General features: G+C 40.6%; 1 protein-coding gene across 2 annotated transcripts in view; it reads right to left on the minus strand.

Annotated features, from left to right (window-relative positions):
* Positions 1–18,445, minus strand: part of jmjd1cb (jumonji domain containing 1Cb) — a 204,414-nt gene extending 185,969 nt beyond the window's left edge. For both annotated transcript variants that reach the window (XR_007957276.1, XM_052027380.1), the window contains exon 1: positions 17,880–18,445. Coding sequence is in view for 1 of the 2 variants with exons in the window: in XM_052027380.1 (XP_051883340.1) it covers positions 17,880–18,038 (159 nt within the window). In the remaining variant the exon portion in view is untranslated. The remainder of the gene's footprint in view (positions 1–17,879) is intronic.
* Positions 18,446–27,727: the final 9,282 nt, after the last annotated feature.

Raw genomic sequence — 27,727 nt, forward strand, 5'->3', positions numbered from 1 at the left:
AACATCAATGCCACAAGAGTGGCAGGCAATGACCATCATCGTAAAAGATAGTCCAACCACCTACTCTTGATGTTCAAAGGCATTACCAGAGTCCTGCACCACCAAGATCCTCAGCTCAGAAACCTACCATATACTGTAATTTCTACAAGAGTAGGTCACAAGCTGAGTACTAAGCTGCAAATGACTCACTTCCTGACACAACAAAGACTTTCCACCATTCACACAGTACAAGTCAGGAGCATTCTGGCATACTGTCCACTTGGATATCTGCAGCTCCAACAACACTCAAGAAGTTTAACACTATCCAGGACAAAGCAGTCTCCTTGACTGGCACATGATCCACCACACGCAACATTCATTCCTTCCACTGCCAGTGCGCCATCTACAAAATAAGAACTCTAAGATACAGGAGCACAAGTAGACTAATTGCCCCCCCCCCCCCCCAAGAGTCTGCTCATCACTCAATAAGGTCCGATCTTGGCCTCAACAACACATTCAAACTCTCCCTATATCCTCAGCTCCCTATGCAGTGTGATTAATCACCCAAGCTAGAAATCATCTTCCACTAATCCAGCAAGCTCTACCATCAAGGACAAGGGCTTCATGTACATTGGGACACTACCAGCTGCAGTCGCACTGCAAGTCTCACAACACCCTGACTTGGAAATAAACTAGAGCGCCTTCATTGTCACCAGAACGCTGTACCAAAAAGCACATAAGCTGCAGTTGAAGGTGGCTCACCACCACCTTCAAAGGCATTTCTGAATGGACAATTAATGCTGGGCCAGGCAGTGGCAATTACATCAAAAAAATATTTGCCTGAAGACAAGGCAAAAGTTACCAGGCAAAATATACAAAATTCTTTGGGTAATTGGTCCATGAAAAAGCTGGCATAATTCAGACTCATGTTGAAGACAAATTCAGAGATATTTTTTATAAAATAGCTTTAAATTTCTATATCCACGTATATAATAGTTAAAAAGTAACTCTCACTTAGATATTGGACATAGATGAAAAATTATGGTTAAAAGATTGTAGCACAGTGAACATGTATGGCTTCCATCAAGATATTCAACTGCAACATTTAAAAATCAGTGTCATATTTGAAATGCAAAACACTGCCTTATACAGCAACAGCACTACAATTCTAACATCAAATACCTGCTAGCTGTTTGTCCAGCAGCCAAAAGGGATTGCTCCAACATCATGCAGCAAGTTGCGTGCTTTTGACAATGCATCAAAGGATACCAACACCAGAAAGTATGCTGTAGATTCTGAGAGAGAGATGTGGAAATCCTGGTGGAAACAACTGAAGAAAGAAGGTATCTGCTTTGCATTAGGGAAGGCAGGCAGCCTACCAGGCCTGGGACATGGTGCCAAGAGAATCATCAGCATCTTCTCCAATTCCTAGAACCATGGATCAGTGCCACAAAAAATTTCTCGTCTTGGCTAGATATCAAAGTGGGATCTCATGCTCAAATGATTTTAAATTTTGGGCTAAAGATTTAAAGGGACGCGAGTAAAGGCCTTGAAGACAAAAGAGACTGCAGATGCTGAAATCTGGAGCGAGAAACAGAACACTGGAAGAACTCAGCAGGTCAAGCAGCATCTGTGGAGGCAAAAAGGTGTAGGTCTACGTTCCAGGTCAAAACCCTGCATCAGGAATGAGAGGTAAGAGGAAAGATTGTCAGTGTATAAGCAGTATGAACATGGGTGGGATTGAGACTGGTAGGTTCAACCAGCAGGGGAGGGGATGATGGGCAGATGGAACCAGGTTTTGGGGGAGGGGGGATAGGCAAGGTGAACAAAAGGGAAAAGAAAACTAGGTGGAAGGATGAATGTGTGGGGAAAAACACTGGAGGTGTGGGTTACCTGAAGGATAAGCAGAGCAGGCAGTCACAAAGAGAGTAGTCCCTGCAGAAAGCAGAAAGGGAAGGAGAGGGGAAGACATAACGGGTGGTGGGATCACGTTGAACCAGAGGAAATGGTGGAGGATGATGTGTTGGATGCAGAGGTTGGTGAAATGTGAGGACCAAGAGAACTTTAATGCTGTTCCATCTGGGAAGAGGCGGAGGGAGAACAGACGTGCAGGAAATAGAGGAAATGATTTTTACTTTTGTCATTCAGTCTCTACAAACTATGTGGTCATTAATGGATTCATTCAATCTGATGCACTCTCATGCATACTCAAGGAAGGTAGCAGAGCAGTACTGAATCATGATGTAAAGGCAGTGGATAGTAAGGTGGAACCAGTTGGGTTGAAATCATGAATAGCAGGGGGAAGGAAGGCACGGGTGGGGGTGGTCTATAGACCCCCAAAAAATGTGACCAGGATAAATGGGGAAATAATCAAGGACATGTTTAAAAGGAACTGCAATTATCATGTGAGATTTTAATGTGCATTTTTACTGGAGGAACCAAATTGGCAGGGGTATCACAGAAAAAGAATTTGTGGACTGCATCAGGGATTGCATTTCAGAGCAGAACATTGCAGAGCCTACCTAGGAACAAGCTATTTTAGATTAGGTCTTGTGCAATGATGAAGGATTAATAAGGAATCTTGTGGTTAAAGATCCCCTAGGATTCCAAATGCAGTTTGAGAATGATTACAGGTCCATAAACAATCTTCAATGCAAGGGCAATCATAATGGTATGAAGGAGGAGTTGTCCAAGGTAGAGTGAGTAAACAAGCTAAGAGACAGGTGAGTAGATGAACAGTGGCAGATATTCAAACAGCTGAGTTATACTGCTCAGCAAGCGTTTATCCCAAATAAAAAGAGGGATCCCATGAGAAAAAAAAGCACAATGCATGCTTAACAAAAGGAGGTAAAGGATAACGTTAAGTTGAAAACTTGGATATACAAAGTGGCAAGGGCTTCTGGTAGACCAGAGGACTGGAAAGTTTATTTGGTTTGAACAGTAGACCAAGAAGGGAGAAAGAGAAAACTTGCATGTGGGACAAAAACAAAAGAGTAAAAGTTTCTATAGATACATAAATAAGAGGGAAGCTGATGAATTAATAGCAGCAAACAAAAAAATGGTAGAGATGTAGGAGACATTGTTAATATCCCAAAAATATCAGATGGGCTAATTTCAACTATCATGGTAGAACTTACAAAAATATCAATTACAAGGGATGTACTGGAGAAACTCAGGGGACTAAAGGTGGAGAACTTGACGGAACCCAATGGACTGCATGTTAGGGTTTTAAAGGAGGAGGCTGCAGAGATAGTGGACCCATTGATTGAAATTTTTCATAAAAGTTAAACTCAATGAGGGTAGCAGAAGATAGGAAAACAGCCAATGTGACTCCCTTGTTCAAAAAAGGAGAAAGGCAGAAGATGCGGAACTACAGGCCAGTTGGTTTTACAGCTCAGTGGCAACATGCAAGAGTCAATTAAGGAAAGTGAAATAAAATTAAACCTAGTCAACATGGTTTTACAAAAGATAAATTGGGTTTGACAAATTTGCTCAAATTCTTTGAGGACATACAGGGAGAGTTGATAGAGGGGAACTTGCAAGGTATTTAGAATTCCAAAAAGCATTTGACTCAGTGCTACCTAAGAGCTGGTGCATAAATTAAAAGCCCATGGTACTGGAGGAAGTTTGTTTAGAATGGATTGAAAACTGGCTGTCTCATAGAAAACAGAGTTGGAATGAATGGGTCCATTTCAGATTGGAAGAAGGTAACTAGTGGAGTACTGCAGGGATCAGTTCACGGCCTGCAATTGTTCACTACTTACATTGAATGACCTGGAGGAAGAAACAGTATACAAGATTTCCAAATTTGCCAATGATATAAAAATAGGTGGAAAGGCACGTTGTAGTAAGGATATTGTGATTCTGCAACAAGATGCAGATAGATTGAGCGAGTGGGCAAAAGACTAGAAAATGGAGTTCAACATGGGGAAGTGTGAGGTTATGCACTTCGCTAAGAGAAATCAAAAGGCAGATTATACAAATGGAGAGAGACTGCAAATAAGTAGCTTAAAACTCGCTTAATCAATTCAGCACAACATCGTGGGCTGAAGGGCCTGTTTCTGTCCATGCTGTTCCAAGTTCTGCAAGTACAGAAGGATTGAATTATTCTAGGTTTCAAAGGGGGCCAAAATGCCATTAAATGTTAATGGCATTTTGGCCTTCATTGCAAAAGGGTTGGAGTTTAAAAATATGATGGTTTTGTTGCAATTGTACAGGATGTTGCTGAAGCCTCATCTGGAATAGAGCATACAATTTTGGTAAAATATAGTAACAGTGGAACCAATACAAACAAGATAGACCAGGCTAATTCGAAGGATAAGAGGGTTGTTCTACCGGAGAGACTAAATAGCTTGGACCTGTATTCCTTTGAGTTTAGAAGAACTAGAGGGTGACCTTATTCAAACATACAAAATCCTAAGGTGGCTTGACAGGGTAGATGCTGGGATATTTTCAATGGAACAGTCTCAAACAAGGGGTCATAACTACAAGAGGCTGGTTATTTAAAACTGAAGTACATAGAAATTTCTTCTCATAAACGGTGGTGAATCTCTGGAATTCTCTGCCCCAGCAGGTGGTGGAACCTGGAATCATTATAAGTATCTTAAGCAGAGTTGGATAAATATTTGATAGATCAAGGAATAGGAGAGTACGTAGGAATGGCACAAAAGAGGATTTGAGGCCAGCATAGATCAGCTATGATCATATTAAATGGCAGGCTCATGTTGAAGGGCTGATGGCCTACTCCTGCTCCTATTTACTTGTGTTCTTGTAAGAATAAATACATATGCAACAGCACCAAGACATAACACACCTCATTCATGCAAACAAGAAATGTCATAACTGCACACAAGAGAACTTTTTTTTGCAGGCTTAAGTCACCAGAAATCACATTACCTCTAAATTGCCGGTGGACCATTCATGACAAAGATGTGTACTCATGAAGTATGCTGTAGGTCTGCCACAACCACATAGGATGGCTGAGAGTGCCCATGCAGGATTAGATTTGTTTGAAATCTCTTATTTACATTACTGATCTTTCCACAACTGATCATTTGCCTGATCCTGGTTTTTAATGGAACAATCTCCACACACATGAATGTCATATGCAAGGACAAGTATCAAAAGCCACAGAAAGAATGCAGCACCCCTTGAGGGGCAAGACGAAGAAGAAGAGATGACAGAGACACATGTTCCTAGAAAACTGGCTGTATTTCAAGTTTCAATAACGTGAATCCATATCATCTTACTTTTTCCTCCGACAAATTCCTTGAGAGTGAATTTTATTCCATAACTCAAATTTTTGGGTAGTGAATTCCGTAAGGACAAATTTCTGTAACCTGAACAGCTGTAATGCGGGGATTGTCTGAAATTCAAGAGTCTGGACCAACGCGAACTCAATCCTTTAGTTCATGAAGATCTCTGCTGCAGTCATTGCATCCAATTCCCCATAGCATCAGCATAGATATAGAAACTACGAGGGATAAGCAGCCAGAATGTAGTGCGTCGCATTTCACAAAAAGACAAATTTGGTACTAGTGGGTTGCAGTCAGGCCAAACAGGATAGCAGGTGGTGTGGAGTGGCTTTAAGATCTGGCCAGAAGTCATGTCAGCAAAGCAAGAGAACACAGACGAGCATCATGAAAGAAAAGCACAGGAAAAAAATTGGAGACAACATTTAACAAGATGTTGATGGCAGCAACTTGCCTGACTGACAACTTGCTGGAGCATGTTGGGAACACACAGAAGTCCTTTCCTATATCCTTGCATTCTGTCACTCCAGAACTTTGGGAATGATAACTCAACCTATAAAATTATTCAAAGAACTAAGTCTTCCAGCAATGTCACCCTGGCAATAATATGGCTTTGTAGAAGATAAGCTTCCATTGTAGGATGCCACCCCTAAGCGAACTGCTGCTCTGCATGCAGAAAGATATTATGCAGGAGCAAAGAGATGCAAATCATGACTAAGCGGAGCAGTGCATGATGGATTCTTCACTGTAAGCAGATTCCAGAGGCTTGAGTAGCAAATGGACAATCTGCCTCACAGCTGCAGAACACCACATTTGTGTGACCCAGGAGTGGGGTTCTATGAAATAAGTGAGAAGGAACATGTCAGCTTCCCACAAGCTGTCATCGTTTCTAATGCACTATTAGCTCTTGTACATCCTTGCACATAACCCTGAATTTGCATCCCCAAATTGCACTCAATCCTGGTGGGATAGAGGAATGAGAAACTGGCATTGTCATGAAAAGAGTTATTGCAGCAGTTAAACATAATCATCTACAGTATGGAAAGAGCACGATCAGGCTTCTTGGATCTTCGTTGCAGCCAGAAGAGCAGCAATATATGGTACTCAGAGTTACTAAGCCCACATAGAAGGCTCTGAGTAGGAAGGGAGGCATCTAGATATTCTTTTGAAGGCCTCCTTTCCTTTCAATTTCTGCAGTGTAAATAATAAATTTGCTTGAATTGGGATAGAGTAAAAACTTCTCAGCATGCTTCCACATTAAATATAGAAGAGCACCCTGTGAGCATTTTACACACAGACATAGAATTGCAGATAGGAAAGAACTCAAAGTGAATAGTTCATGTACATGGACTTTCAGTCACTTGGTAGAACTTTAAACTGCTGTGTACATTATTTTTAAAAGAAACAAAAACTACAACTGTGCTTTCAACACACCAGAAATTGCATGAACATGCATTTCACTATTGATCAGAGGTGAATCATTAAGCATCCTGACAGTTTCCATGGTCCATGTTTTTGTTATATAAACATACTCAAATGGTTGACTGCAGTGTCCTGCAGACACAATTTCCAGTGTGACTAAAATCAGGGATGAGCCAGGAAAAATACAGTTGAGGCCAATCATCAGATCATTCACGATACTGAATGTAGGAAATGTATTGCTGGATTGCACTGCCTAATCCTGCTATTCTTTATTAAGACCCTAGCTACTTTCACAGGTCATTGTAAGCATGCATAGAAAATTGGCTAAACAACAGGAAAGAGAGAAGTCGTCAGAGGTCATTTTTCAAACTGGGGAGAAGTGCACCATGGAGCTCACCGTCGCTAATGCTCTGAGGACAATTTCCAAATGACATAAAACTTGGAGGCATAGCAAATTGCGAGAGGATAGTATTAGACTTCAAGGAAATACAGACAGGCTGGTGGAATGGGTGGATCAATGGCAGTTGAAATTTAATGCTGAAAAATGTGAAGTTTTATATTTCAGTTGGAAGAGCAAGGACAAGCAAAACATACAAGAGAGCATAATTCTGTAAAGGATACAACAGATTTGGGATCACACATGCATGGTGCATTGAAAGGAGCAGGGTAGGCCGAGGAAGGATAAAAAAAAGTATATTTGACCTGGTCATAGCAAAAGAGTCATGATGAATCTAGCTGGTTCAGCCACAGCTACAGTACTGGATGCCACATTTTAAAAAGGATTCAAACGTTTTAGAGAGAGTGCAGAAGAGATTTAATAAAATTATTCCATGGACAAGTGACTTCAGTTATCTGGACAGACTGGCAGAGATGGATTGTTCTCCTTAGAACAGAGGAGCTTTTGAGGAGATCTGATAAAGTTATTTAAAATCATGAAAGGTATTGATAGAAAAGTCAAGATCGGAGGGTCATAGAGAGAATATAACTTTTAAGAGGCATTTAGACAAGCACATGAACAGGCAGGGGATGGAGGGATATTGACCACGTGCAGGCAGATGGCATCATGGTTGACTCCAATATCATGAGCCAAAGGGCCTGTCCTTGTGCTGCACTGTTCTACATTCTAAGTACCAAACTGACTTGATACAATTCATTCTGTGCTTTACAAGGTGAGTAATTAGTGTGTAGAAGGCAACGCCAGCGTAGTAGTGGAGGCAAATTCAAGTGCAGAATTCAAGGGAGCTGAATAAATATCTGAAAGGAAAGGATTTGTGAAGCTACAAGGAGATGAGCAAGACTAGCTGGGTTTCTTTTGCATGTAGCTGACAAATATTCAACAGGCTGGATATCCTCATTCCATATTATAACTATTTTGTTGTTTGTAGGCCGTAAGTGAGCAATTCTATTACAAAGATCATTTCAGGAGGTATTATGAAGCATTGTGAGATGTTCCAAGAAGAGGAAATACCCTACATGAAGACTAAGGTCCTTCTTTCAAGTCTACAGTTTCTATGTATTTATCACCATGTCAGTTTTGAAAGACTGAATAGCACAAAATAGTCACAGATTTCAAAGGCTATGATTTTTTTTGTCCCCTAGGATTCAAATTTCTGTTTGCTAAAGAATTTGTTTTACCTACTAAAATATCCAATTAAACACCACTCAACATTAAGCATAGTCAATACAATTCAGCTGTTTTCACTTAACCAAGACTTCGATCAGTGGACGTAGACATGAAGTCTGGAAATCTGGTGAATTTCTAGCATCAATCTAACCTTATCTTGCTTTTATGCAGAACTTTTATAAGAAACAGTATCACTGTCATCAATCAACATTTTTTTAAAAAACAAAATGCAGTAGAACTGTTAAGTTTACATTGCATATCTTTCAGTCCCTTGAGAAAATACTTAAAAATGTTTTTTTAAGAAGGGTTTACTGAAGGGAAGATAACCAGTATGTATAAACACACGTCCTTCTCAAGCTGCAGGTTGAGAGATTAGCTGGGGCCACATTTGGCCGACCATTGGACAGCAGACCCCTCGGTAATAAGATGCTGGACTGGCCTCCACCTCCTATTGTCAGGATGCATCTCCAACTCCTTCGTTCAACAGCCAGATGACCTCTCCCATAACGAAAGACCATATTTCCACTCATACTTATCAATGGTAAGGGCCTAAGGTACATAACTAACTGCAGCCCAGAGACATTGGCAGTGAAGGTACAAGTTTGAAGCTTTGTTTGGCAAGCTTTTCAAACCTTATCATTTGCAAAGCAAATTTTCTCATACTATGTATTGTCTGAAAAGTAAATAGCTCTCAGTAACATGGATTGAAAGCAATTTGTGAAGATGAGCTGGGGATATTTTCCAGGAAGTGTTTTACTAAAATTAAAATCTCCAGATCAGAGGGATGGGGTGAGCAACTTACACATGGACATAATTTAAATGGTAAAACCAATCTTTTGGTAGAATTTATTTATTAAAGTTATTCTTTTAAATATTAACCAAGACAATGTTTAAGCAATTTTAAGTGAATCAAATCTTCCAAGTAGACACCACAACAAGACTCAGAGAGGATATTTCATTTCTTCCAGTCAAATAAAGAAACGATTCCATTAAATCAGAACAATGATGGTACAGGAATTCTCTAGTTTTATCAGGATGTCATGGGGAGGTAAGAGAAAGGGAAGAGATGTGGCACAGCCTTCAATGAATTGGGATGGGTGAAGGGCAAGGCTTATAGGAGCAACACCACACTACTTTGATTACCTGCTTTGAAGAAGATAAGAAGCACTTCAAAAATTTCTAAATACTATTAAAAGGAAAGAGCTGCTTTAATCTGAATATTTACTATTTAGACAACTCCACATCAATCTTAGTGAGTGATGCACATGTTCAAATTCATTGTTTCTTTACATGGCCTAACATCCAGGAAAAGATGACCTGCAACTAGTCCTGCTGATTGTGTATCTGCTATGTGGAAATAAATCATGTAAATGTCTGATTACATTTTAAACAAGTTTCTATATTTACCACAACTTATGCCAATGTTACTTGGCGCCATTTGCGTCCAAACTCTATATCATGTCCTATTACATGGATATTTTTGTAGCCAAGTTGAATTAAATTCAAATTTTAACTGGTCCTCATTTTCTACCTGTCCCTTGGCTACTGTTTCTTCCTCTCCAGTAATCACATCTTATCCTATACATTTAGCTTGCTTCCCTTGCTCAGTATTGATGTCAAACTGCTGTCTCTCTCCCCCATCCAATAAACACTCAAAAGATTTTAAAAATGAACGATTACTGAAACCCACACAAACCTTCTAGGTGACAATGCAACTATAATCATTTCCAAAATCTTTCATCTGACTCGTGAGGAACATTGGGAAATAGAATCAATTAGATTGTTATGGATGGGAAATAAAGTTAAAGAAAGCTAGGTAAAGATAGAAGAATTGATAATGTTAGTCAAATGGTGAGTACAATTGGGCAGGTGTCAGAAATTCCAGGACAAAAGCAAGAGACCAACTAGTACTGTTGAAAAATGTTGAAAAGAGCCAGGAGATATTCACAGATAACAAAAGATGAAAAAATATATGCAAAGAGTAAGAAGACTGCAAGAACAGAAAAAAAACATATGCAAGTGGAAAATCATAAGGTGAAAGAATGAAGAGTCAAGGAGGAGATAGAATGGGGGTTGGGGAAGAGATAATACATACTTAAATAAAGAGATATGCCAATAAAAATAAAACAAAAATCACAATGGCAATAGTGGATGCTATCAGTGATCTATTCTGCAATGCTATGTCAATCAACCAAAGTAGGAAGAGACATAAAGGCCAAAAGGAAGCGATATAACACATGAGCAGGGAAGATGAAAATTGCATCTTCCAAGTTAGCAAGATGTAGCACTACAGAAAATCAACCTGTACATTCAGAAATAAATTCAAGCTATCAGTGGCTCAGTAAGTTTATCCACTGCACATGTGAGCACAAGGGTCTAATATTCCACCTACAGTTTGCACTGGTTGATGAAGTCAAGCTAATATTATTACATATAATCCTTATATCCTGGGATAGCAAGAAGAAAAGTCCAATTTTTCCCCCATTTTCCATCAATCTACACATGTACATGTTTAATAATGCAGGGAGACTCAACTCTGATCATTCCTGGAAACAAAGTCCATGAAAGTTCACTTCACGAAAGAATGGCCACTTAAGCAAAATAATTGAGGCCAACTGCTACTTCACTCATTCTCTGGCAAAAACTGAAGAACTTGAGAGAAAGGCAACCTAGGAAAAAGGAGTCAGAGCATTACTGTCATCACAGAAGCCAGTCTAGTGTCATGTTTGCTTGGGCCACTCTGCTCCAGTCCTTATTACAGTCTTGATTGAAGCACAGACAAAAGAGTTATTTCCAACACAAGATAAGAATGACTGGTCTTGACCTTGAGGTCAAGTGTAGCATTAGGGAACCCAGGTAAAATTGAAGTCAATGGAAGGGGGTGAATGCTCCTCCAGCTGCAGCCACAACGTGTGCAAAGGATTTATTTAGGCTGATTGAAAACAGTCACCTTAATCCCATCTTTAGTTGTTGTTTCATCAATGACTTTCTTCCATCCTAAGATCAGAAGTGGGAATGCACAATGATGATTGTACTATGCTGAATTCTGTTCATAACTTCTTTAAAAATGAAAGAGATCATACCTGCAATCAGAAAGAGCTGGACAACATTCATGCATGATCTGATAACTGGCAAGTATTGTCTGGCACCAAAGTGGTGTAAACATTAACCATTTCCAACAATGGAGTATAACCACCTACCCTTGGTGTATGATGTCATTACCATTGCTGAGTCTCCCCATCATCCTCCTGAGAGGCACCACCAACCCAAAAATTAACTGAATGATCAAGTACAGTTTAGTGGTTGGGTTCTCATAGCAGAGGATTTAGTTCCCAACTCCCCCAAGCCTTTCACATCTACAGGGCACAAGTTAGAAGCATGATGGAAGCTGCTTGCCTGTATCAGTGTAGCTCTACCAACAAAGCTCAACATCATCCAGGACAAAGCAGTATGCTTCATTGACACCCAATCCATTATCCTAAATATCCATTCCACCAATTTGCCAGGCACTGTGGGTGCTGTGTATATCACCTACAAAATTCACTGCAGTTACTTACCCTGGCTAATTCAACAATGCCTCCCAAACCCACTACTTCTATCCACAAGAAGAATGAGGACATTGGGTAAGTGGGACCATCTTCAATTTCCCCTTCTAGTCACACAAACACTCTGACCTGGAAGTACATCAGCATTCCTACAGTGTCACAAGATCTAAATTCTGGAACACTTTATGGAAGCACCTTCCCCTAAGGACTATAAGAATTCAAGAAAGCAGCTCATAACCTTCTCAAGGACAATAAATGCTGCCCTTCCCAAGAACCCCACATCTCATAAGAACTGATATACTCAAGAGAAAAAGTGTGCAGATATTTTTCCTAAAGTTCAATGACATACATACTGATAGACAGGCAATGCTAAGACTTTAAAAAGCTGGAAAATATATATGTATGTGAATTAGCAAAAGAAGAAAAACATTGTTTTCAGATTCAGTCACAGCTTCTTCTCCGAAACAAAATAGCCTCAGGTCTTTCAGGTTTATTGCAGAGAATGTTAACAGAAATTCTATTAACATATTCTATTTCACTTTGATGAAGTGTCACCATCTCCCAATTATGGACTACATTTCAGATGCTCCAATACACCAAACTTTATTTACAACGACAATAAGCAAGCAAACCATGCATACTTGTACAACAATGAGTTTCATAACATTAAAATCAGAAAATGCTTTCAATAAGCATTCAGATCACATTATTCCTTTTGAATTAACCAGTACTTTTTATACAACTTACATTATATACACAGTAACAGGCCATTTACTCAACTTGCTGCACTCGCATTTACATGGGATATAGAGCACAGGGAAGGCCATTCAACCCAACCAGTTTGTGCCAGCATTTATGCAAGAAAGTAGGAGTAGGCCATCTGCCCCCTCAAGCCAGCCCCACCGTTCAAAATGATCATGGCTGATCTAGGCTGGCCTCAATTCCTCTTCTGAGCCAGATCCCCATAACCCTCAATTCCTCATCTTTCAAATATTTATCTCCATCTTAAATACATCTAGTGATCTAGCCTCCACCACCCTCAGGGGCAGAAAATTCCAGAGATTCACCACGCTCTGAAAGAAGACATTTCTATACACTGTTTTAAATGACTGGCCCTTTATTTTGTAGGTATGTCCCCTTGCTTGTAACTCTAACACTAGTGAGAATATTTTGACATCTATCCTGTCAAGCCCCCTTAGGATCTTAATAAGATCACCCCTCATTCTTCTAAACTCCAAGGATTATAAACCCTAACTGTCTAGCCTCTTGATAGGGCAACCCCTTCTTCTGAGGAATTAACTTGGTATATCTCCTTTGGACTGCCTCTAACACTACAATATCCTTTTTAAGGCAAGGGGATCAAAACTGTGCACATTATTCCAGGTGTGGCCTTACCAACCTGTACAACCGTAACAAAATCTCCCTATTTTTAACCAACCCCTGTGCAATGAAAGCCAAAAGACTTTGCCTTTTTAACTACTTGTTGGATCTGCCTACTAACTTCATCGTCATCCATGTACTAGAACTTCACTCATTTGCTGTCTCTTCCTAGTTAGATAATAATCTGCCACTTATGCTCTCTTCAGGCCTCTTCCCATCTTTTCTCTTCTAAATCTGACAGTGTTACCCTCTATTCCCTTCTCCCTTATGTGCTTGAGTAGTCGCCCTTTAAATGCACGAATACTTTGCTGTAGTTTCAGGCACAAATTTTATTTGCTTTGGTTCACGGATGCTTAACTTGATTCTATCTGCTGTTGAGCCCTATGTTCAAAGGGGCTGGACAGCAGATAGAATCAAGTTAAGCATCCATGAACCACAGCAAATAAAATTTGAACAGCACTATGTTCAAACTTATTGGTTGACAAAAAGGCAGGGAACTGTTGCTCTTAAAACAAAATATTTAGAACAATAAGTAACTTTTTCTTTATGTAACACAACAATTACTTCAATGGTAAGGAATGATGCCCTCTATGGGCTTGGAGAATAAAATCCCACCCCATTTTGACGAAGAATAAAATATCAACATTTGATGTCTTACACATCTTTGGAATGTACCAAAATACTTCAGTACCAATGAAGTGTTTTTTCAAATTTGGTTCTAAAGTAGAAAACTGCAGCAGCCAACATACACACAATAGTCCCACAAACTGCAATGAAATAAATGGCCAGATCAGATGACCTTGTGTTGTCAATAGGAGTAAATATGTGAGGAGAATTTCCATGTCTTGATACATTCTAAAGAACTGGATTAAGAACAAGCCACGTAACCATTCAACACCACTGCATCACTCACAAGATCACAATTAAGACCCCACATCAATTCCACCTTTTATACTCCGCAAAAAACTATATCTCAAGAATGAATACACTCCTATTGCTTTTGCATAGCTCTTTGGTTTCTAACTCTACAGAGAAATTTCTCCTCAAATGAGCTGGTAGTGGCTCAACTGAAAAACCTCTGACCCTAACCCCTAACTTGGATTATGAGATCAAATTTTCAGAGGCTAAACCCACAATATTGATACTTCAAGGAATCTTCTCCCATCCCAGCCTTTCAGGTTATTTTAGCATTCCCTTTTCACTGAAGTAAATCATCTGTTTCATCTTCAAAGTACCAGAACTATTACAAGTGTGTTTGATTGAGGCTAATGAGTCGAACATCCTTGGACTTACTCTCCCAAATAAAGCAATTTCTCTGTATATCCCAATGGATCTATTACCAGCTACTTTGCAGTTGTAGCCACTAGTTTTTGATTTTCGCACAAGTGAGAGTATGCTGACCAATACTTCCAGCCAAAACATATTCTTAATTTTGAAGACCCATGTCAGTTATCCAAGTCTTCTCTTTACTAGAAAGAAAATCTCCAACTAGGTCAGTCTTCACACAAGTTGTAACACTGCAGCTCTTGTACTATCCTTAAAAGCTTTGCTTTCTCAGAACAGACATCAGAATTGTGCACAATGCCCAAAGTGTGGCCTGAGCAAGGCCCTGCACAAATTTAACATACATTATGATCTTTCAACTCTACATCCTGAGAAGAAAAACAATATATGGAGTTGTATTTATCCATTTCACTTTTTCCCAAAGAACTTTACAGCTATAAAAATACTTCTGAAGGGTAGTGAAATAGTGACAAAGATTTTTTAACATGCATTTGAGGCCAGAGAGCACATCTTGTTGTGTTGTAATTGATCAGCAGCTCCTCCAACTTTGCAACACTCTCAGTGTCTCTCTGGACCATCAGATAAGATTCCTATGCTGAAATGTCTGAAAAATACAAACAGAAATTGCTACTATCTGCCACTGAAAATAAATTGCAGTACTTCATCAACATTTTTAATTGGTATTATGTAATTTTGCTATTAATTAATTATTTACTGTGCCTATCTTCAAAGTGTTCCTCGAGGCTGACATCATCTCCCCATCCCTGATAAGTTCACACATTCAGGGCTCTTGATGTGGTGGGATCTTTGGTGTTGGGCTGCAGATGGTTTTAACAGCATTAAGGAACCCATGCACGTCATGGCACGTTAGCCAGTTGACAAGCCTCCAACCCTCTCTATCCATCATCTGTTCTTTAAGTCTTGGGTTTTCTGCTAGCCCTCTACTTTCAGGTTCCTGCAAATCTGTTTTGCTTCTCTCCAGGAAAGGTGGTGTTTCCAATACAAGAATGCCCTTCATTTGTGATTAGTTGCTTGAGCTCAAGATCATTCTCATCAAACTAAACGTGCTTCTTCTTGTTAGAGAAACCAAGAGTCTCCTCACAGATGCTAAATTATATTGGACCAGGGTAGCTCACATTGGATACAAAGGTTGTTTGGGGTTTTGTCTGAGAAGAGCTGGCTTTCTGGGCTCAAGAGGTTTGACATTAATCGTCTTGCAGCAATACTTCTGTTGATGCTGACATTTTGGGGCCAGGTTAGGCAGTCATCAGACCAATTGTCATGCTGTGGGTGATATGGACATCTTTGCAGAACTTTGCTCAAACAATGATAATGATCTTCACAGATGATGATAATAACCTAACAGGTACCAGTGCCTGGACAGAGGGTGTTGCCAGGATGTCTTGCTTTCATCTCTCATGAATCAGGGTATCTGTTACAATGAGGTGGTGCTCTGTGCATTTTGTAAGGGAAGGGGCCCCACTGGAGTAGGCCTTTCCTACTCTTTCCTTGTTGACAACTTGCTAGAAGTTGTGCCCCTTCCCAATCTGGCACTGAAGTTCAATTTGTCTCCCTTTCATAAACAAACCTAGCGTTTTCCCCCAGGTTGGTGCAGAAATTCTCTTTGGTTTCATGCAAAGATTCTAGGTTCAGGCTGCATGCATTAATGATCTAAGTGTCTCAAAGCGCTTCGTGTCTCACTTAGTGCAGCAATGTCAAAGCATCTGAGTTTCTGAACTATGATTGTAGAGTAATGATCAGGTCTGATGCTGCTGGGATAATTCACAAAGATCCTGATATTCCAGGTCCTGATCTTGATATTGTGGACTAGAAGCTAGTTGTGCATGGTTTATTTTAACATGGGGTAGCTGTTGCATACCAGTTTATCACATGGACTTCAGAGAGCAAAATCTCGTACTAGAAGCAAGAGGGCCCAAAACAACTGGAGATCAGGCTCTGTGACATGGGAATTAATGCCCATGCATTATTAGATGCATGTGTTTTCTCATATTATTGAAAAACATATTATCCATAACCTGCAGTTTTCTGCCTTTCAATTACTGTTGAATCTTTCATCATGTTCCCATACTCTACATTGTCCCTCAAGAGTTAGCTGCATCCTCAATTTTATCGTCTACAAATTACTTGCAACTCCATATATAAATTATGACCAGAGATCACAGCAACATTCCTTGTTGTGCATCATTTTCTACCATCCTTCAATCTGAATAACTATCCTTTAGTGCCGTGACCATCATGAACCCTTGGTATCATATAAAAGCTTTTTGAAAATACAAGAATATTACCACTTTATCAACCTTGACTGCTCTGCTACTCCTTCACTTACATTCTCAGGTTAGTTATGCTTAACTTTGCTTTTCAGAATCCATGAACTTACTTTTCCCTTTCACAGTTAAATCATACCCCTCCAAAGGACCGCACCTATTAAAGTCACACCTTGTTCTTAATTACGTAAAGAGTTTGATGACTAAGTAAAAAAAAGCTTCAGTACTATCGATCTTTTTTTATATAAAAAATGATTACATGAAGACAAGGTAGCGAACTGTGAAGGAATGTCCAAATATTAAAGTATACAAATGACAGTGACAGAGTATAGAGTTATTTTACTGAAAGGCATTCATAAATCAAGATCCTGATCCACAAATACTTGTGTTATAATGCGTAGCTACATTTTAATTCTTACTATCTTGAACCGATTGTCTCCCCGTTTTGCCAATATTCTTGAAAATCGAATGGGATGGGTGGCGATACCACGAGACTGATAGTTTCTTTTCAATAACGAACATATGTAGCAACGGGGTATCAAGTTTACCTTAAAGCAGTGGCAACATAATCAGCCCAAGAAATGTGAATCTGCAGGGCAAATGCAATGCCCTTCATTCTCGAACTGCACTACTGTCGCGACAGCAAAACAAGGCGAACATTACAAAACATCAGAATCGTGCCACGCTCTGGTGAAATTACAGGTCCTTGCACCCCGCCGGCATTTCTTCCCTCGAGGACCACAACATACCAGTACTCCAGAATTTAAATAAGCACGCAGTTTCTTCCAGAGGGGCACGTAGATGCGACGAGCAAAATTAAGGAAACAATTGTTGTTGCGTATTATTACCATGCATACTGTTTACACTGTGAGCTTCGCGCAAGGAATTTCACTGCACCCTGGTGTATATGACAATAAACTAATCTGAATCTGACTTTACTTAGTAATAGAGGGCAATTCAGTAGTGGGTCAGAGCAGGAGCTGGCACAGTCCCACAAAACAGTGTCAGCAAACTACGCGTTGAGAGGGAGTCCCGAAGGCAGCTGCAGAGCGGCGGGTCTGCGGGCTCCTCTACGTCGTTGACCCAGCGCCCTGATCCCCGTACTCACCGACAGTTCACTGTTGGAGGGCTCTCTGTAAGATACGGCCCTGATCACCCCGGCTCGCCATTCCCATTCATGGATTCTCGACACGTCCAACTCACTGCCGCTGTCACCCACGCACACAAACCGCTTGCCGACCAGCTCCATCCGCGGACCCGCCGCCATCGCCTCCTTTCCCCCCGCGGAACGCCGAGAGAGAGAGAGAGAGAGCAAAAAAATCACACTTCACCCAACTGACATCTTTCTCCACAGAACTGCTCTCGCTGAGATCTCGTCAGGAAAGAGGCGAGACGAAGAGGCACGGCGGGGGAGTGTGTGTGTGTGTGTGTGAAGGGGGTCGGGGCAATCAGAAACCGTCGCGTCCGTCCCGCCTCTGCTCCCGCTCAAGGCCCCGCGCTCGCCGCAACCAACATCCAGCGCAAGCCGGCTGCGTATCCCTCCGCTGCGGGGAGGGGGGGGGGCGGAGGGGGTGGTGGGAGAGAGAGAAAACAGAAGAGGAAGGGACGGAAATCGCTGTTGTCTCCGTCCGCCAGTCCGGACGACCACGCGCTTCCCCACCACAAAACCAGACAGCAAATAGTTCTCCTCCACCATCAGCCGCAGCCTCAGCCTCAGCACTCTGGCGCTTGACATCCCTCCCCACCCCCACCAATACACTTTTGACAGCTCTGCGGAGCTCACAGCTACTTCCCACCCCCATGACAGTTATGTTTTGAAAATAATTTAAGCCATAATTCATTCAGAACATATGGAGAACATTAACCAGATGGTGGGTGTCACGGACTTGGCAATACGTGTGTTTCCCATAATATTGCAACCTTTATTCCCTCAAACACGGTCCAGTTTCCTTCATATATGGATGTTTGTCTACTGACAGCTCTAAGGGTATGTGTACAGCTGTCACCGTCGAATTGAGCTTAATGCCACTTGGTGACATTAGATCTGATGGAGTTAAATTACATCCCAATATCAATCTTGTGTGTGCGTGTACAGTAAAAGGGAATTTCCCTAAATCTGAACTCATTATCATCAACGGTGATTCTCACTCGCAGTAGTTTATTGCATTGTCATGAGTATTTGCTCAACTGAGAGCGGATTTTGACGATAACGCTGCTGCAAGGCTGTCTTATTCTCGATACACAACGCAAAGAGCATTCTTCAACGAATGGATCTCTTTGTATATCGCCATCTCAAACACGGTTCCCAGACTCTGCCACAGCGAGGGGTGAGGCGGGGAAGTATATGAGCCTGTCCCAATTGAATTCCAGCGTCAATTAAGCAGCACAACTGAGACAAGGACTATAACAAATACTTGCAGAGTCAACGTGGGGAGAGAGGGATTAAACAATGTGAGTAACACATTTGAAGACCCGTATGGACTTAATTATTTACAGGTATAGACATTCTGGATAAATTTAGTAGTTTTTAGTTATTGTTAATGTAACATATTTCGAACTGGATTTTAACATAGAATAATTGATGTTTTTATAACAAAAATAATTTGTACTAATTCGTTGAAATGTTGAGGGGAAGTATTTTTTAAGGAAACCAACATAAATCAAGTTTAGTACATACAAAATGCTGGGGGGACTCAGCAGGTCAGGTAGCATATATGGAAAGAAATATAAACAGTCGACGTTTCGGGTCGAGACCCTTCATCTGGACTGGAAATGAAGAAGGCAGAAGCCGGAATAAGAAAGTCGGGGGAGAAGAAGAAGAAGAGGCTGGTAGGTGATGAGTGTCTGGGTGAGAGGGGGAAGGTGGGGATAAGATGTAAGGTGATAGGTAGAAGAGGCAAAGGGCTGAAGAAGAAGGAATCCGATAACAGAGGGTAGTGGACCATGGAATAAAGGGAAGGAGATGGGGAAGGGATAGGCAGGTCGTGAGGGAAGGGGACCTCCAGAATGAGGGAAGACAAAGAAGAAAATAAGGTGGGGGCAGAAGAGGGGAGGGGTTTCTGGAAGTTAGAGAAATCAATGTTGGGGCTGTCAGGTTGGAGACTACCAAGGTGAAATATGAGGTGTTGTTCCTCCAACCTGCGTCTGGCCTCAACATGGCAGTAGAGGTGGCCATGGATGGTAGATATGTCGGTATGGAAGTGGGATGTGGAATTGAAGTGGATGGCCACCGGGAGAGTTTTGCTTTTGTGGCAGATGGAACGCAGGTGCTTGACGAAGTGGTCGCCCAATCGGAATCGGGTCTTATTGATGCAGAGGAGGCTGCACTGGGAGCACTGGATGCAATAAATGACACCCTTGGATTCATAGGTGAAGTGCTGCCTCACCTGGAAGGACTGTCAAGGGCCTTGAATGGTGGTGAGGGAGGAAGTGCAGGGGCAGGTGTAGCACTTAGTGCTGTTGCAGGGATAACTGCTGGGAGGGTCATCTACAGGGACAAGGGAGAGAGTGATCCCTATGGAAAGTGGAGAGAGGGGGGAAGGGGAAGGGGAAGATGTGCCTAATGGTGAGATCCCATTGGAGGTGGCAGAAGTTGCAGTGAATGATGTGTTGGATGCGGAGGCTTGTTGGGTGATAGGTGAAGACAAGGGGAACCTGTCTCTTATGTTAGGGGAGGAAATAGGGTGAGGGTAGATGGTGGGAAATGAAGGAGATGCAGGTGAGGACAGCATTGATGGCGGTGGAAGGGAAATCCCGTTTACTGAAGAAGGAGGACATCTCCAATATCCTGGAGTGGAAAGCCTCATCATGGGGACAGATGAGGTGGAGGAACTGGGAGAAGGGGATGGCATCCTTGTGGGTGGGAAGAGGTGCAGTTGAGGTGAATGCGGGAGTCAGTGGGTTTGTAAAGAATGTCGGCAGTTAATCTGTCTCCACGGATGGAGACAGAGAGATCCAGAAAGGGGAGAGAGGTGTTGTAGTTAGACCATGTAAATTTGAGGGCAGGGTGGAAGTTGGAAGCAAAGTTAATGAAATTGGTGGGCTCAGCATGGGTGCAGGAAGCAGCCCCAATGCAGTTGTCTAAGAGTTGAGGAGCATAACCAGTGTAGGCTTTGAACAGTCCAAGACTTGGAACGCTCCCCAAGTCTCTCTGCTAGTTTACATGCAGTAATAAAAACTTTAATTTTGCAAAGAAAATTCTTTTACTGGAAGTTTGCCTGTGGTTTGTATTTAATTTGTTTTCTTTATTATGTTCTGTTGTAAGGTTTGATCTTCCAGATAGATTATTTAAAACAAATATCTCAAAATTAAAGATAATTATTTGCAATTCTACCAAGTTTACTATTGTCAATTCACAATGAACTGAAGGATTTATGTTTCAGGAAGCTTATAAACGTATACTGAGTTTAGACCTTAACTGGAGGAAGTGCAGTTGTTTTCTGATCTCAATAATCATTTAAGGGATTAAAGTGAAGCAGATCATGCCCCAGCTTTGGTTCCCACCACCATCCCTCCCATTGAGATAATTGGTGCTGATATTTTCACAAAATATCTTTTTATTAATTTAGCTGTTCTGAAGATTTCCAGATTCTAGCTTTATTGCAAAGTCCTTGCAGTACAATGGTATGTTCAGATAAATTTACTTTCTCTTTTATTAGTGGCAAAAATAAATCAGTGATCTAAATGTTGATTGAAAATAAAAATCCAAGGTGATGTTTCACAGCAATGTGAAGAAATTCTCAACTTTCTTTTAAGCAATGAATTACTTAATTTTAGGGTCAATTCAAGTACAGGACTGTGATCTGGCATTCCAAATCTTCAGGAAACAAAGCAGTCCATGTCTCCATGCAACAAGACCTCCACGACATTCAGATATAGGCTGATAAGTAGCAAGTAACTATCGTGCCACAGAAGTGTCAGACAAAAATCATTTCCAACCAGAGAGTCTAATCACTTACCGTTGATATTCAATAGCATTACTGTTACCAGTGGGATTACCCTATCATCAACATCCTGTGGGTCTCCATTAACCAGAAACTCAGCTGGACCGAACACTAAGGAAATCAAGCAGCACCTGTAGATGACAGATGTACTGGGCAGAGGCTGGGTATCTTGTGGTGTGCAATTTACCTCCTGACACACCAGAGCCTTCTCTACCACCTGCAGGGCACATTTCCAGCTTGTTGGAATATTCTCCACATGCCAAGTTTAGTGCAGCTCCAAGAGCACCCTAGAAGCTTTATGCCATCATGAAAAACATACCATGTTTGGTTAATACTCCATCCACCACCCTAAACACTCGTTTCTTCCACCACTGTCACACATTGGGAAGTAGTGCTGCTTGGATTACTTTGACAGGAGTTCTTAAGCCCATGCATTATACCACCAAGAAGTGCAAAGACGGTAGGCACATGCAAATTCCACTCCCAAGACTCACATCTTTCTGACCTGGAAATATATATTTCTAATTCCTTCAACATCACTGGGTCTAAATCCTGCAGAAGGAGTCCAGCAGCTCAAGGAAGTGATTCACAACTATGTTCTCAAGGGAATTCAAAGTGGGGGGTGGAATGTTGCCCTTACTAATGATGCTCCCTCATTACAAGTAAACAAATGAGTTTAGGGCTGAATGTGGTGAGAATTTTGTATATCGTATCCCATTTGGGTTTCTTAATAGATAAAACCAATGTTTATGGTGAGGACAGGAACAGTTACAACTGTTGGATTTTGAACTTTGTTGTTGGTATTGTATGTGACTCTTAATTGTTATTCAGCCTATTTTCTCTGTGCTGCTGCCTTAAGTGGGCTGGTCAATTTTAGATGACATACTTTAGGAGCAATGCGACAACTCCAGATTAGATTTCTTTTAAATACAAGAATAGTAATGGATGAGAGATGTAGAGACAAAAGAAGCTGGAGACACCAGAGAGACTGCAGATGCTAGAAATCTGGAGCAACGCACAAAATGCTAGAAGAACTCAGCAGGTTGGGCAGCATCTATGGAGGGAAGTGAACAGTCGACGTTTCAGGCCGAGACTCTTCAATCAGGACCTTTCATCAGGAATCAAGAAGATGGAGTTGTTCTCCTGACACCAACAAAGTTGAAGAGAAGGTTTGATAGATGTGTCCAAATCATGCACAGTTTTTGACAGAACAAGTAAGAAAAAAAATGGCTACTGATCTCTCAAGCACTGGAAATGGAGGAAATCGAGGCAAAAGAGCCAGAGGAATTCTGAGGAAACCTTTTAGTGCAGCCAGATATTGTGGGTCAGTAATCCCTGTCTAACAAGCCAGCAAAAGCAGATTCAACAGTAATATTCAAAAGAAATTTTGATAAATATTTAAAGGGGAAAAATAATTACAGGTTTTTCAGGAAAATGGATACCTGTACCATAGACCCAGCACAAGCATGTTGAATCAAATGGCCTCCTACTGTGCTGCATCATTCTCTGATTGATTGAATTATTCTTTATTCTTGTTCTACTTCCATAATCTGTAAGTAAAAGAAATGTTTTTTTATCATTTTTCTTTTTCACTTCCCTTTTGTGGAAATTATTATTGAATCTCCTTCTAACATCTTTTCAGAAAGTGTATTCCATATATCAATAACCTGGCAAGTAAAACAAAGTCTTCTTTTGCTGATTAATTTAATGCAACTTCCATTGGTAAATGTTCCCTCCTATGGACACTGTCAACTCGCTTTAGCATTGATAATTAATTATTTTACTTTCAATAGAGTATATTAACCAATGTTTGGATATATTATAAAGTTAAATTTGGTCTAATATTAATTCATACGTGGTTGTCCCAAAAGTTGCAAATACATATTTCTTTTCTGCGTAAGTGTCGGCATTCTGATGAATAGAGAAATCCAGATGGCATTTACTCAAACATTTAATTAAAAGATCATTGTTAAACAATCAGACATTCAAGGCAAATTCTCTGCAAAACAATGCCAATGTTTCCAAAAAATGGTAGCTACACAGGTTTTGTGCAATGATGTTTTTGCCTCTTGTGGGTCCCAAAATGTGCTGTTTTACAAGTCTTGCTTTCACTGTTGTCAGTATTCAATTGTCTTTAAGATTTAGTTTTGGGTGTGTATGTATAAAATGGATTCAAGATTAATACTAAGGTGTAATCCGAGATGTGCCCTCTTCTCATTTCTACCATCAGGGAGGAGGTACAGGAGCCTGAAGACCCTCACTCAGCGATTTAGGAACAGCTTCTTCCCCTCTGCCATCTGATTTCTGAATGGTCCATGAACACTACCTCATTATTCCTTTTGCACTATTTATTTATTTTGTAATTTATAGTAATTTTGTGTCTTTGCACCATACTGTTGCCACAAAACAACATATTTTATAGAATACAAGTCGGTGATCATATATCTGATTCAGATTCTAATTGGGCCTTCAGTACCACTTTGTGTATGGTCTAAGAGCTATAACACATCTGAGAGTTAGGATAGATTACTTATGTTACAGACTAGGTTACTATTGGTGAATGTCCCTTTAAGATAGAGCATAGTGATGTGTGTGTGTGTGTGTGTGTGTGTGTGTGTGTGTGTGTGGCATGGTTACGACAACAGAAGATAAAGGACGTAATGCCATTTTTGATGTAGTCAGTCGGGAGAGAGAGAGAGACCAGCCTGCTAGTCCCTATTGATGGATGAAAAACAGTAACTGTGTCTGTCACTACAATCCATGTATGGATTTTTGGAGTAATCCAGTGGAGTCCACTTTGTCGTTAACTTGAAGAGGGAAACAGGTATTTGTGTGGCCGGCCACATTTCAGATGCCTTTCGGGGTGGCAGATACTTCGGAACAAAGCTGTGCAGTTCACTTTGTTGTTGACCTGTAGAAGGAAGCAGGTATTTGTGTGGACGGCCACGATTCGAGAGCCTTTTGGGGTGAGGCAGATGCGGTGGAGTAGTCACTGCTGAGTAGACACTGAGGTGTCATATGGGTTTCATCGTGAAACATCTGGATTTTGTAATTACTCTCTATTTTCTCTCTACATCTACGTCTTATCTTCAGTCAGTGGTGGTTTTGAAGAAGCCTTTGATCACGTTTCACCTTATGGCTTGCTGAACTGAACTTTGAAAGCCATTCCTGGACTTGGAGTTTGCCACACTCACACTACAAGTTTAGTTTTTGGGGTTAATGTTTAAGATTTAACATTTTTACTTTTATTTTTCTTATTATCATAAGTAGTTATTAATAAAGTAGTTTTTAACACTGAATCATAACTCGGTGTGTTTCTTTTGTTGCTGGTTCGTAACACTTAGATAATTTATTTCATCTAACAAAGTTCTGCTGAAGTACTGGTTGCATCCTGGTCTGGTATGGCAATTCAAATGCACAGGAACATAAGCTGCAGAGAGTAGTGGACTCTGCCTAATATATCACGGGCACATCCCTCCCCACCATTGGTCGTATCTACAGGAGGTGCTACCTCAAGAAGGCAACATCTATCATCAAAGATCCCCACCATCCAGGCCATGCCATCTCTTCGCAGCTACCATCGAGCAAGAAGGTAACAAAGCCTGAAGCCCCACACCACCATCAAGTACAGCTACTTCCCTTCAACCATTCCGTTCTTGAACCAACTGGCAAAACCCTAATCACTTCAGTTTAGCAACACTATGATCACTTTGGACAAAACTGGACTTCTTTTGTTCTAATTGTGTTTGTTCTTGTAAAAATTGTGTATAATTTGTTTTTCTTGTGTAATGCCATGTGCCTGTGATGCTGCTGCAAGTCAGTTTCTCATTGCACCTGTGCATACATGTCCTTGTGCATGTGACAATAAACTTGACTTTGACCTTCTCTTTAGAAAGAGAGTGAAAATTCACTACCCTGGATTGACTCCTTGGGGAAAGCTGTTAACAAAGTGGAGCAAAAAACTTCCTGAAGCTTTGAAGGTGTTTATGTTCCATCCGCTGCTCCTGAACTGCTGCTGTAATCTTCCAGATGACAGGGACAGAATTAAGAATTGCAGGAGAGGTAAGTTATTGCAGATGTGCCCAGAAGAGGCAGAAGGGAAAGGGGTGTGTATATTCTTAAAAGATCAAGAAACAGAAAAACTAAGGTAAGTGAGTAGTATGTAACAGCATGGCACCAATGGTATAATATTAATAATGCAGTAGCAAATAGAGTAGGGAAGAATGGAAGCATCAGAATTAGCTTGTCATGTGAACCAAAGAACCAATTTTGTTACTGCTTCAGTTCATTTGTTGTTGCAATCTTGAGGCTTAACTATTCCAATACAATTTTAGGTAGTCTTTCATTTTATCCTTTGTAAACTTTTACAACCAAAACTCTGCAGTTTGCATGCTTTCTTGCATCAAATCCTGTTCACCCAACACCTCTCTGTTTGGTATATCGGAATCTGTATAAGCAACACTAAAATTTAAAAACCCTTACCCTCATTCTTGTTTTCAAATCCTTCTATGACCATGCCCCACCTAACCTAAATTGCCTTCTTCCCATAATTGCAATCTTCCCTCTTTAAATCTTTCCATAATTTGGCAGCTGTGCTTGCAACTGCTTAGGCCCTGAGCCACTAAACTTTTTTTTTGTTTTAAGGTCTGTAAAACTTCCTTTAGATCAAGAAGCAACTCTGTCCCAATAAACCAATGGTGCACAACCTTTGTCCTGGGGTCCACCTGACCATTACACAGTGCTTCCCTATTTGCAAGTGCCTAGTCTGTTCCCTGACCTGGATCACCAACATCATGTAAGTACAGGGTCTTCCTATCTTAAATGACAGGCATGCCTCAGAAGTACTTTGATAGACAGTCTTTATAATTCACAAACATAGGAAAATAATATAAAGTTGTGTTAAAAATTATCTACTATTAATTTAAAATTATTACATTTTATAAAGGTTCCAAGATCAAAACTGTTAATGCTGAATAACAAAAACAATTTGTTAGGTCTGATATGGTGGACAAAAGGGTCTGTTGGTGTGCTGAACTACCTAAATTATATTTAAATATAACAGTAAATTAAATTAACTAACCTGTGAATTGCCTCCAATTTTGTCTCCATTGCAGCTATCCTCTTTCTAGTGTAATGAATGGAGTGGCAGAACTTGTGCCAGGTTTACACTGGCGCACGTTTTAGGGTCCCGATTTCCCAGAATAACTGTTGGACTTTAGTTACCACTGCTGAATTCCAAGGGGCACCTGTCATTGGAATGCAGTCAAAATGACAGCAGTGAGATCCTTCCTGAAAGTTGACACTTCCATTATTTGCATTAATAGCTCTCAGAAGTGATTTTTTTTTTGTGTGTGTGTCACCTTGACCATCTCCACAAAAAGAAGTTGTGATTTGAAGCAGTAATTTACATACCCTACTTCTAAATTTGTATAACTGTTTTGGCTGCTAGGATATTGACTCCACTATCTTCTGCAAGTCCAATACAAAATGGTGACCAATTATTGAAATACTTCCCTTTGGTCTGCAAGTATGACCCCAGAGCTTCCAGCCACCTGTCACTTTAATCTTTCATCTCATTCCCACTGTGACTTCTTTCCTCGTCTTCCTGCACTGTTGTAGTAAAATTCACTGCAGTTTGAGGAATAGCAACTCGCCTTCTGCATAGGCACATTATAACCTTCAACACTGATTTCAACAAATTCAAATAATCAGAATTTCTATTTCAAATTTAAGTATTCATTTCATCTTTCTCTTGTAATTTTGGATAATTATTCTGCAGTTGCAGGTCCTCCAGAAAGATTTATTTTCTCTTCCTTTTGGTTCCCTTTACTATCATCTTTCACTATTGCCATTTTATGCTCTTCTGCCTCCACGTTGTTGCAGATCTTCCCCTTTCTTTCCCTTCTCTAACTTCCCTCCAGTTACCTTCTGTTGACTTTCCTCGGCATCTTAATGCTTATTTTTTTTATTTAACTTTCTGAAGTTCTGCCCTTGACCCAAAACCTCAACTATG

Source organism: Pristis pectinata, chromosome 12 (genome assembly GCF_009764475.1).
Source record: "Pristis pectinata isolate sPriPec2 chromosome 12, sPriPec2.1.pri, whole genome shotgun sequence".
NCBI lineage: Eukaryota > Metazoa > Chordata > Chondrichthyes > Rhinopristiformes > Pristidae > Pristis > Pristis pectinata.